The following is a 13,109-nucleotide window of genomic DNA, read 5'->3' on the forward strand; positions in this document are numbered from 1 at the left end:
CTGTGTTATGGGTGGGGAACCAACTGGACAAGTTTTTTTCCAGGCACCAAGATTTTTTGGTAAAAGCAGTAGATGCTCTGGTGGTTCTGTGGGATTAGTGCACCCTGATCTATGTCTTTCCTCCCCTAATCCCCTAAAAAAATCCTTGTCTGCTTTTCAGGATGGAGATTGAGGGCATTTTGGCAAACCTCAACTCTAGACTGGCCCAGGCAGGTGTTGTATTCAAACCTGACGTGTTCTTCCGTGAGGATGAGCTCCAGCGTGTTCGCACAGTCCACGTGCAGAGCCCGCCAGGAAGTCTGCGCTTCGCTAATCGCAGGCAATAAGACATTGTCCCGATGCGCGGCTGCAGAGATCGCAAAATCTCTCACTGCCTGTGATTAGCACAGAGCAGTGCCGACTTCCTGGCGGGCTCTGCACGTGGACTGTGCGAACACGCCCGAGCTCAACCTTATGCTTCCAGATCTTCTTTTCCTGGAACTTGTTTACCACACTGCTTCACAGTTGATTGCTTTAATGGCATGGTTGTTGAAGCCCATGATATTAAGGTACCATGGCATCCCTAAGCTGGTGTCTGAGCACATAGAATATAAATTTCTCAGCTATAAAAAAAAACGCACCTCCCCCCACTGAGAAACGCTAAATTGTTGCACCTTCTCCCTAGGTGTACATGGAAAAAACATACAAAAAGGAAATCTTTTACATGGGCGATTGCCTCTCTATTCACATAGCGAATATTGTTTGTCACAATTCCAAATCCAATGCTTAAAGAATAAGTTCACCTTTGTAAAAAAAAAAAATTATAATAATAAATGCACATCTTTTTGCAGATAAAAAAAAATTAGATTTTTTTTTTTTCAGGAGCCTGTAAAGCACTGCATCAGATCAGCAGATTGCGGGTGCTATGCAGGACTCCTGAAGACAATGACAGGAAGAATCAAACTACCTACAGCACTCGACAGCGCCCTGGTAGTTCATTGATGACTACAAGCCGACAGCTGCAAAGGCTGTCGGTACTTGTAGTTCTTACATTCACATTTTCGCTGTCACAATTTAAAAAAGACACCGCCATGCAGGGATAACTATCTTTTGACAAGGAAGTAACCTGGTAAAATGCTTTTCTTTAGTATGTTTTATTTGTAAGGTTGCCTTTTAAATGCGATATGTTTCCTTGTGCTGCTCATTCAGGAGGCCACTTGAATTGGACACAGATGGGATCTGGTGTGTTTTACCAAATAGCTTTCCTGAGAACTTTGTTCTCAAATCCACAAATGCCAAAAAGCCAAAAGTGACAATATCCTACCCTGGAGCTATGCTTAATATCTTGGTGAAGGTAAGGTGCTTGTTGATGCCAGGTACATTTTTATTAGAGAAGGATACTAGTATGCCACAGGACTTGATTGTCTCTTCTCTTTTAGGAAGGGTTTACAAACCATCAGTACCAGGAACTGGTTGACCCAGCTAATCTGACCTATGAAGCTCGTTCGGAGAATAGCATTTTCTTTGAGGTTGATGGGCCATATCTAGCCATGATCCTTCCAGCATCCAAAGAGGAGGGGAAGAAGCTGAAAAAGAGGTAAGTTAATTTAATGATCTTCATTTAGTATCAGGAAGTTTACCCTTTTTTTTTTTTTTTTTTTGTGGGGGATTCAAGCTTGTAACAGAGAAACGATGACCAGATCTGAACCTCCTCCACCTTGAATCTTTATGCCCCATGTTGGCATGGTGCCTACTTTAGCATTTACAGTGGCAAGGCAGTGTAGGAATGGCCAGAAGAGGGATTACTTTGACGCAGTTGGTCAGCTTAAACATGTGTTGCAATATATGTGAAATGAATATCCCTGTTTTTCATTGCATAGTTTGCTGGGAAGGGTGTAGCAGTGTGCAGAGGGTCCATTCAGAATTTGCAAGCTTGTAACAAAATCGGCATTCTACACCAGGGGTAGGCAACCCCCACCACTGGTGCCGCAAGCGGTCTAGCTGCGGGTGTTAGGCCTGACCTGCAGCTAGACACGTCCTCAGGCCACTCATTGTAAATGATGGGAAACATTTTTTGGTTCTCTAACTTTGCTGTAGCTGCGATTGTCAGGTTATGTAATGGGGAAGAGATTGGGTGCAGTTCTGCTGGTGGGGAGGGGGGGGAGCATTCCCTGTTTCCAGGAGGAGGAGGACTGTCATTGGCCACTGCTAAACCCAAACACAGTCCTGCTTGCCCTGTCCACCATCTGGGAGGAAGAGGACTCACTTAGTTGCCACTACCAATCTCAGAAAGAAAGGATTTAACTGTGATTGAGAGAACCCCAGTCAGGTGACAGTTTTAAGGTGACTCTGTGTCCCTTTTAAGCCACATCCAGTATTTAGCGCAATGATGATCACACCTTTGCTGCTGTGGCTCAGATCGCTGCACTTTTTCTCAGCTGCGGGGGCCCAACTTATGATCCTGTAGACGGGCCCACTGCTTTCAGGAAATACCCCTGATCTGAGCTCATCATTGCGCATTCATTTTTGATGCTTGTATGTGACATCACATACAAGCACGTGGGCTGGATGCGAGAGGTGGTTCAGCAGGATGAGTGTGCCTGGACAGGTAGATGTGTCTTATCTCTGCTTCCTTTCGCCACTCTGCATATCATAGATGAGAAGAGAGGGTACAGCGGTGGGGAAAATGAGCAGGAGGGTACAGCGGTGGGGAAAATGAGCAGAAGGGGTTCAGAGGTGGGACAAAAGAACAGGAGGTACAGCAGTGAGGCAGATGTGCAGGGAGGTACAGTGGTGGAAGAGATGGGAAGGGGCTTCAGCAGTGGGACAGATGAGCAGGGGGGTACAATGGTGGGACAGATGAGCAGGGGGTACAGAGGTGGAGCAGATGTGCAGGGAGGTACAGTGGTGGGGCAGATGAGAAAGGGGGAACATTGGGGAAGATGTGCAGGGGGTTACAGTGGTGGGAAAGTGAGCAGGGGGTACAGTGGTGTGAGCAGGGGTCAAGTCCTGGGGAAAAAAGTGTGGGAACTCCCACCCAAGATCCACTCCCCCACCAAAAAAAAAAAAGATACGCTCATATACATAATTACTAAACCGCATGTGTTTTTTTCTTCATTGCGGAGGTCTGCCTTTTTTTTTTCTTCATTGCGGAGGTCTGCCGCGGGTTATCGCAGGATTTAAAAAGAAGTGGGACAGTGATCTGAGGTGTGGAGTTGCAGGAATTGGGGCTTTACATCATTTACTTTATAAAAAAAACTTTTTGTGATTGCCACTCTTAATTCCTTTGAAAATATTTTTCGGCACACTGTGTTTAAAAGGTTGCCTACCCTTGTTCTACACATGCAACATACTCCCTTATTTTCTTTTACTTCTTTGTTCAGCATCATTTAGCAAGAATCATTTATATACATATAGATGACCTTTAAATGTTGTTACTTTTCTTTAGATATGCTGTGTTTAATGAGGATGGCTCGCTTGCTGAGCTCAAAGGTTTTGAAGTGAAACGTCGAGGTGAGCTGCAGCTAATCAAGATCTTCCAGTCATCCGTGTTTGAGGCTTTCCTCAAGGGCAATACTCTAGAAGAAGTTTATGCATCTGTAGCTAAAGTTGCAGATTACTGGCTGGATGTTTTGTATAGCAAGGTGGGTGACACAGATTCTACTGTTAACGATGCTGAAATTTTAACATTGTAAAACTTAACATTCTACCTTAACCGCTTTAATCCCTTAGGATGTACCTGTATGTCCATCGGGCCGCAGCCGTGATCCCAGTACCAACTTTTTTGGCAATGGGCTTTAAAGGATAAGTTCACCTTTCACAACATGTTGCACCCATATTCGGTGTGTAACATGTCATGAATGCACTGGTCCCCTATGTGCCAGCTGGGGGGGGGGTTCTTCTCCACCCACTAGCTGTCAAAATTGTATTCATTTTTTTTTAAAGTGGCCATTCGGGCAAGTATATGTTGACATTATGGGTAGCTACAGGTTTACAGTAAACTGATTTCATTGCTTCTGTACATTTTTGATAGGTGATTGTGTATCTTTTACCCCTATATCCCTATTAGCCCATGACTAGGTCTGGTTGTGCAACTGCCAAAAAAAAAAATACGTGGGATGGTATACAGTTGCAAGAAAAAGTATGTGAACCCCTTTGGAATGAGATGGATTTCTGCACAAATTGGTCATAAAATGTGATCTGATCTTCATCCAAGTCACAACAATAGACAATCAGTCTGCTTAAACTAATCACACACAAAGAATTAAATGTTACCATGTTTTTATTGAACACACCATGTAAACATTCACAGTGCAGGTGGAAAAAGTATGTGTACCCTTGGATTTAATAACTGGTTGAATGTCCTTTGGCAGCAATAACTTCAACCAAATGTTTCCTGTATTTGCAGATCAGACGTGCACAACGGTCAGGAGTAATTCTTGATTATTCCTTTTTACAGAACTGTTTCAGTTCAGCAATATTCTTGGGATGTCTGGTGTGAATCACTTTCTTGAGGTCATGCCACATCGGCTCAATCGGGTTGAGGTCAGGACTCTGACTGGGCCACTCCAGAAGGCGTATTTTCTTCCGTTTAAGCCATTCTGTTGTTTATTTACTTCTATGCTTTGGGTCGTTGGGTCCTGATGCAACACCCATCTTCTGTTGAGCTTCAGCTGGTGGACAGATGACCTTAAGTTCTCCTGCAAAATGACTTGATAAACTTGGGAATTTATTATTCCTTCGATGATGGCAATCCGTCCAGGCCCTGACGCAGCAAAGCAGCCCCAAACCATGATGCCCCCACCACCATACTTCACAGTTGGGGTGAGGTTTTGATGTTGGTGTGCTGTGCCTTTTTCTCCACACATAGTGTTGTGTGTTCCCTCCCAACAACTCAACTTTGGTTTCATCTGTTCACAGAATATTTTGCCAGTACTGCTGTGGAACATCCAGGTGCTCTTGTGCAAACTGTAAACGTGCAGCAGTGTTTTTTGGACAGCAGTGGCTTCCTCTGTGGTATTCTCCCATGAAATCCATTCTTGTTTATTGTTTTACGTATCGTAGATTCGCTAACAGGGATGTTGGCAGTGGCGCTGCGTCCATAGTGGGCGCTGGAGCACCGCCCCCTCTCTCCCCTGCGCTGTCACTCAACTTAGTGTACAATACATAGAGATTCATGCATTGCATGAATCTCTATGTATTGTCGCCGCTGCCGCCCACTATTCAGATGGCCAGCCCCTTGGTGCGTGCCGGCCATCTGAATAACGGCAGCTGGTTGGCTGTGTGAAAGTGTCTGTCAGAGCCATCGGCTCTGATAGGCTTTCTGATTTCAGCCTGTGGGCTGTAATCGACTTCCAAATAGTTAACCAGGGGACGCAAGGGGTGTCCTTTCCCTGACACTCGTCTCAGCCAATCAGGTTCACCGGGTCTGGTTACCGGTAACCTGATTGGCTGAATCGACATTGAGGGCAGGACTCGGAAGAAGACATCAAGGGAGGATGGCTAACCCGAGAAAGGTAAGTGCTGGGGGACGGGGGGGGGGGCAGCAATCTGGCAGTTTTTGAGGGGGAAAACTGGCTGCAATTGATAGGCACAGTGGCGACAATTGATGGGCACAGTGGCTGCATTTGATGGGCACAGTAAGGCTGCAATTAATGATTTTTTTTTTTTTTCGTTTGTTTGCGCACTCCCAAAAATTTGGAGCACCAGCCGCCACTGGATGTTGGCATATGCCAGAGACTTTTGTAGGCCTTTAGCTGACACTTTAGGATTCTTCTTCACCTCATTGAGCAGTCTGCGCTGAACTTTCTCCATTTATAGACAATTTATCTTCCCGTGGACTGATGAACAGCAAGGCTTTTGGAGATACTTTTATGCCGCGTACACACGATCATTTTTCGGCATGTAGAAAAAAACGAAGTTTTTCCAACCTAATCATTAAAACAACTTTGCCCACACACCATCGTTTTTAAAAAATGCTCTAGCAAAGCGCAGTGACGTACAACACGTCTGACGGCACTATAAAGGGGAAGTTCCATTCGCCTTTGGGCTGCTTTAGCTGATTCCATGTTAGTAAAAGACGATTCGCGCTTTTCTGTCTGTTACAGCGTGATGAATGTGCTTACTCCATTATGAACGGTAGTTTTACCAGAACGAGCGCTCCCGTATCATAACTTGCTTCTGAGCATGCGCGGGTTTTTAACGTCGTTTTAGCCCACACACAATCATTTTTTACAACCCGAAAAACGACATAGTTTAAAACGTCGTTAAAAAATGCAGCATGTTCGGGAAAAAAAATTGTCGTTTTTCAGAACCCGAAAAATTATGTGAAGCCCACACACGATCATTTTAAATGAAATCTTTTAAAAACAACGTTTTTTCATGCCGAAAAACGATCGTGTGTACGCGGCATTATAACCCTTTCCAGCTTTATGCAAGTCAACAATTCTTAATTGTAGGTCTTCTGAGCGCTCTTTTGTGCGAGGCATCATTCACATCAGGCAACGCTTCTTGTGAAAAGCAAACTCAGAACTGGTGTGTGTTTTTTATAGGGCAGGGCAGCTGTAACCAACACCTCCAATCTCATCTCATTGATTGAACTCCAGTTGGCTGACACCTCACTCCAATTAGCTCTTGAAGATGTCATTAGTCTATGGGGTTCACATACTTTTTCCACATGCACTGTGAATGTTTACATGGTGTGTTCAATAAAAACATGGTAACATTTAATTATTTGTGTGTTATTAGTTTAAGCAGACTGTGATTGTCTATTGTTGTGACTTGGATGAATATCAGATCACATTTTATGACCAATTTTTGACTTTTTCTTGCAACTGTAGATAAGCTTCAGCAATACTAGAAAGTGCAGAAGATTTTACCAACTAAAATGGCCCAAGAAGAAGTAGAATTGGAGGTACTAAAAGCTGCTGCAGATTTGTGTACTTTATAATTGTCGTCAGATTTTGTCAGTGACTTGGTCACGTTTTAGGACCTTTCAGTAATTGCTTGGCTTCAGCCAGTGGAGGAAATGTTTTTCTGTATGGTTACCTTTACCATAATAAACCTGATTCGATTTTATTTATTTAAAAAAAATGAAATGCTATTTATCAATATTGCAAGTATTGATTTAGTTATAGTGGTTTAGCTGACTTTCCAATTTAGGATTTTTGAATATATGTTAATTTGTATCTTCTTTCATAAGGCTGCCAACATGCCAGACTCTGAGTTGTTTGAGTTGATTTCTGAGAATCGCTCCATGTCCAGGCGGCTAGAGGATTATGGTGAACAAAAATCCACTTCTATCAGTACTGCCAAACGTTTAGCTGAGTTTTTAGGAGACCAAATGGTGAAGGATGCTGGACTTAGTTGTCGTTATGTTATATCTCGCAAACCTGACGGGTCTCCTGTTACAGAAAGGTGAGCTCTAATTTTATTTGGTGGGTGACAGAAGTGTATTGGATCGATTTTTTATTTTTTTTGCACATACCTGAGTTACAGAAATACTATTGCATTATTAGCATTTTATCAGTCTCATTAGCAATTTATTGTGCACTTAGTCACATTTTCCGTTTTTATTGTTTGTATGAAATTTTGTTTGATTAGTATGTGTCACTTTTTGACAAACAGAAGTGCAACTTTAACCACCTCAATACGAGGCACCTTTAACCCCCTTCCTGCCCAAGCCATTTTTCAGCTTTCAGCGCTGTCACACTTTAAATGACAATTGCGCGGTCATGCAACACTGTACCCAAACAGTGTTTTTCACCCATAAATAGAGCTTTCTTTTGGTGGTATTTGATCACCTCTGCGGTTTTTATTTTCTTTATCGTACATCACGGGACACAGAGCAGCATAGCCATTACATATGGGTTATATAGTGTACCTTCAGGTGATGGACACTGGCACTCTCCGACAGGAAGTTCCCTCCCTATATAACCCCCACCCATAGTGGGAGTACCTCAGTTTTTTCGCCAGTGTCTTAGGTGTTGGTGCACGTTGAAGGTTGTGCCTGCAGTTTGTCCTTGGGACCAGGGCCAGCCGACCGGATCCGTCCAAGGTGCTTCATAGCCAAAGTGGACGGTACCCGGGCCCCAATTCGTGGATGGGGTTTTGCCTATAATGCCTCTCCTTGGAGGGCTGGACTCTGGGTTCCAGGACTGGGTTTTTTAACCTATGGATACCTGCTGCCAGTAGTGCTGTATAGGTCCAGGTGTGTGGTGTTCCTGACTTGGACCCCGGTCCCTGAAGGTCTATGACCATACCCACGGTGAAGGGGGAAGATTGGGCCTCTTGCATGAGCAATACCCTGCGGCGTGGAAAGGTAAGCGGGGGGCCTACGGAACTTGGTTTGTCAGTGGGCTCCCCACAGGGGACTCTGGGGAAAAGCCTTTTTTTATGCCTCTGTGCATGGGCTAAAGAGAAACCACAAAGTCTGCATGACTGGATGGCTCAAACACCCAGGTATACTGTTCCTCTGGCTGGGCTAATAGACTGCTGCTGCTGCTACAAGGTGTTTTTGCTCCATGAAATGTAAAGGGGAGCATGTCAGGTTTAAATTACTTACTTCCTGATGTCTGTGTGTCTCCAGCAGCTCCCGGGCTCCTCTCCCCACATGGATTCTGCTTCCTGCTTCCTGTAGAGCGGCGTCGGGAGCGCGCGTGCGCGCGCACTGTTATAGGCGCCGACGCTGCGTGGAGGGGCGGGGGACGCCCAGGGAGTTCCCTCCCCTCTGTACATCAGAGGGAAAACTCTATTTAGCCTGTCAGTTTGCTGAAGGCTGTGAAGGGACACGGAGCAGCGATGCTGAGCTGAGCAGGATAGGTTTGCCTATGTTATGCTGACACAGTGACACCTAGTGGCCGTTTTTTTGTACACACCTTGCTAAAGAGCTGTTTAAGCTCATATTTTCTCTGAAAAGCCGGTGTACTAAGTAGCAGTCAGAGTACTTAGCATTTGGTACTCTCTTAGCCCAGCATTAAGGGAAGCAATATTAGGATATGATTAAGCCCTTGGGGCTCAATATTGCTATCTCTTGTTAGGTTTTGGGAAGTTTAGTTTTCTGTCTAACATTACCCTAGCCTAATTTTTTTCCTCATTTATTTAAATGTGTGTTTTTCTCCAGCTATTACAGTTAGTTGTATATTAGCGGAGTATCTCAGATTTGTTTATTATGGCTCCTAAGGGTGCAGGGAACGCTAAAAATGCTAAAGGTGTTAAAAAGCCGAAGGGTTCCCCATCGGGCTCGGAGGATATTTCCCAGAATCCACCTGCCCCTACCTCCCCGGAGGATCCGGAGGTTGCTGCCCTGGGTGAGCCATCGGGGTTGCTAGGTGCTATGGCGGGCCCTATTCAACCAACTCCTTCCTATGTAACGGAAGAGATGTTAGCCTCCACCTTGGGTGGATTTGAAAAAAGGATGGCCGCTCTTATTACGGCCTCTTTATCCGGGAAGAAGCGGGCTAGGTCCCCGTCTCCCAGGTTTGAATCTCCTGAGGAAGATGTCCTTTCCACTGAGGAATTGGAAGATACAGTAGACCAGGCTGAGGATCACCTGGACCATTTAGGTTCTGAAGATTCTACTATAGAAGAACCTTTTTCAGCTTCTCACGCAGAAAAATTGTGGGTCCAGTCCTTAACGGATATGGTGCGGTCAGCTTTTAAAATGCCTTTGCCTCAGCCTCTGGCCTCCGCTGTGTCCTCATTGGGCTCCCTAAAAGCGCCCCAAGCCAACCTGGTGTTCCCGGTCCATCCTTTATTAAAGGACCTGATATTTCAGGACTGGGTTAAGCCAGACAGGATTTTTTTGCCTCCTAAAAGGTTCGCAGTTATGTACCCTTTAGAGGAGGAGTTTTCAAGGAAATGGGCTGTCCCCACTGTTGACGCAGCCATATCATGTGTCAATAAAGCGTTAACGTGTCCGGTGGACAATATTCACATGTTCAAAAATCCTGTGGATAAAAGGCTTGAGACCTTACTGAAGGCATCCTTTGCCACAGCGGGGGCAGTGGTCCAGCCAGCTGTAGCTGCCATTGGCGTCTGCCAGGCTTTAAAAGACCAGGCCAAGCAGGCCCTAAAGGACCTTCCGGCTCAACAGGCTCAGGACTTAGCCGATCTACCTAGAGCTTTATGTTTCGCGGTAGACGCTATCAAGGATTCAATCCAACAGGCGTCCCGCCTATCCCTGTATTTGGTTCACATGAGAAGATTACTTTGGTTAAAGAACTGGTCTGCAGAAACCCCCTGCAAAAAACTCCTTACAGGATTCTCCTTTCAAGGAGAGAGATTGTTTGGAGAAGATCTTGACAAATATATTCAAAAGATCTCTAGTGGTAAGAGCACCCTTTTGCCGGTTAAGAAAAGGTTCCGAGGTCCCTCTTTTAAGCGCCCAACCTCTCCAGTTCCAGGGCCCTCATTCTCTAGGCAGTATCGACGGCCTCCTGGACGCGCAGCTGCAAACAGGCCCCAGGGGCAAGCTGCAGGGAACAAGAGACCGTGGAACCGTAAGCCGGTTAAGGCTGCCCCTAAGGCAGCCTTGTGAAGGGGCGCCCCCACTCTCTCGAGTGGGGGGAAGACTACGGTTGTTCTCGGAGTTGTGGGGGGCCCAAGTTACCGACCAATGGGTTCTGTCCTCAGTAACTCAGGGGTACAAGCTGGAGTTTCGGGAGTTCCCCCCTCCTCACTTTCAAACGTCAAGACTTCCAGGCGACCCTCAGAGACAGGCATCGCTTCTGTCCGCCCTAGAGCGACTCCTATCTCAAGGAGTGATTATGGAAGTACCAGCAGGGGAGCAAGGACAAGGGTTTTACTCAAACCTCTTCGTTGTCCCGAAGCCAAACGGCGACGTCAGGCCTATTCTGGACCTAAAGTTATTAAACCGCTTTTTAAGAGTCCGGTCTTTTCGAATGGAGTCCATTCGTTCGGTGGTGGCCGCCCTCCAAGGAAAGGAGTTCTTGGCCTCCATCGATATAAAGGACGCATACCTGCACGTTCCGATTTTCCCAGGCCATTACAGGTATCTGCGTTTTGCCCTAAACTATCGGCATTATCAGTTCGTGGCTCTTCCGTTCGGACTAACCACGGCCCCTCGGGTTTTTACGAAGATCCTGGCCCCCGTATTAGCCATCCTAAGGGAACAGGGCATTCTGATCATGGCCTACCTAGACGATCTTCTGGTAGTCGACCACTCAGCGGCCGGTCTAAATCGGGCAGTGTTGCTAGCAGTAAACTGCCTAGAGTCCCTGGGTTGGGTTCTAAACCGGGACAAATCGGCTTTACAGCCCACAAGAAGGTTGGAGTATCTAGGTCTGATTTTAGATACAAGACAACAACGGATCTTCCTGCCCCAGTCCAGAGTGGACTCGATAAGGGAGTTAATCCACATAGTCCTAAGCAGCACAAGGCCATCTATACGCCTCTGCATGCGCCTGTTGGGAAAGCTAGTGGCCACCTTCGAGGCAGTGCCCTATGCCCAGATCCATTCTCGGAGGCTACAGAGAGCAATTCTCACGGCCTGGGACAAAAGACTCCAGGCCTTGGATCTTCCCATTTCCCTTCCCTATGCGGTAAGGCAGAGCCTGTGTTGGTGGCTAGTCACAAAAAATCTTCTGAAAGGAAGATCGTTCAATCCCCCCTCATGGAGGATAGTAACCACGGACGCCAGCCTATCAGGTTGGGGTGCAGTCCTAGACGATTTAACCCTACAGGGGAAATGGTCAAGGGCAGAATCAGCCCTACCCATAAATGTCTTAGAGATCCGAGCAGCTCGGTTGGCTCTTTTGGGCTGGACGGAGGTTCTGCAGGGCTCCCCAGTAAGGGTACAATCCGACAATGCCACTGCCGTAGCTTATATAAACCACCAGGGTGGCACCAGGAGTCAGGCAGCCCAAAGGGAGGTAGATCGGATCTTTTCATGGGCAGAAGCCCATGTCCCCTGCATCTCAGCTATCTTTATCCCCGGGGTGGACAATTGGCAAGCGGACTTCCTCAGCCGCCAACAGATGTCCCCAGGGGAGTGGTCCCTCCATCCCGAAGTGTTCCAGGTCATTTGCCGGAAGTGGGGTACTCCGGAGGTGGACATTATGGCGTCCAGATTCAATGCCAAAGTAGCAAACTTTGTCTCTCGAACGAGGGATCCATTGGCCTGCGGGACAGATGCCTTGGTGTGTCCTTGGCATCAGTTTGCGCTAATCTATGCCTTCCCTCCAATACGGATGCTACCCCGTCTTCTTCACAGAATTCAAAGGGAACGCAAGCCAGCGATTCTAGTGGCCCCAGCGTGGCCCCGAAGACCTTGGTACTCCTTGATAAAAAGGATGACCGTAGAGGAGCCTTGGGTCCTCCCTCTACGTCCGGACCTCCTCTCACAAGGGCCATTCTACCACCCTGCCTTACAGGCCCTAAATTTAACGGCCTGGCGGCTGAGTCCCTGATTCTCAGAAACAGAGGCCTTTCAGGGCAGGTCGTTTCTACCCTTATAAACGCAAGAAAACCAGTTTCCAGGTTAATATACTATAGGGTGTGGAAGGCCTATATTACCTGGTGTGAAACCAGGAAATGGGATCCCCGCAAATATACTATTGGGAGAATCCTGGAGTTTTTACAGTTGGGAGTGGAAAAAGGTTTGGCGGTCGGCACAATCAAGGGGCAGGTGTCTGCCTTGTCGGTCTTCTTCCAGAGATCGTTGGCTGCCCATTCCTTAATGAAATCCTTTTTACAAGGTGTTATTCGGGTGAATCCCCCGATTAAAGCTCCCCTGTATCCTTGGGATCTAAATTTGGTTCTATCGGCCTTGCAAAGCCAGCCCTTTGAGCCCTTGTCCGCGATCCCTTTGGTCCTTTTGACTAGGAAACTAGTGTTTCTGGTGGCCATGGCATCCGCCAGAAGGGTGTCGGAGTTGGCAGCCTTGTCATGTAAGGCACCTTATTTATTATTGCATAAGGACAGGGTCGTTTTGCGGCCGCTTCCGTCCTTCCTGCCTAAGGTGGTATCAAATTTTCACCTTAATCAAGATGTGATTCTTCCATCATTTTTTCCAAAGCCTTCTTCTAAGGAAGAGAGGTTACTACATTCCTTGGATGTAGTTAGAGCTGTAAAGATTTACTTGGAAGCTACAGCCCAGATTCGTAAGACGG

The 13,109-nt window shown here is 46.5% G+C and overlaps 1 protein-coding gene across 1 annotated transcript in view; it reads left to right on the top strand.

Annotated features, from left to right (window-relative positions):
• The window catches only part of POLE (DNA polymerase epsilon, catalytic subunit), a 100,621-nt gene that overhangs the window by 45,875 nt on the left and 41,637 nt on the right, over window positions 1-13,109 (top strand). The window contains exons 23-26 of the mRNA XM_040352113.1: window positions 1,189-1,333; window positions 1,419-1,576; window positions 3,428-3,623; window positions 7,181-7,395. Of these exons, the coding sequence (XP_040208047.1) occupies window positions 1,189-1,333; window positions 1,419-1,576; window positions 3,428-3,623; window positions 7,181-7,395 (714 nt within the window). The remainder of the gene's footprint in view (window positions 1-1,188; window positions 1,334-1,418; window positions 1,577-3,427; window positions 3,624-7,180; window positions 7,396-13,109) is intronic.

This window comes from Rana temporaria, chromosome 1, assembly GCF_905171775.1.
Source record: "Rana temporaria chromosome 1, aRanTem1.1, whole genome shotgun sequence".
Taxonomy (NCBI): Eukaryota; Metazoa; Chordata; class Amphibia; order Anura; family Ranidae; genus Rana; species Rana temporaria.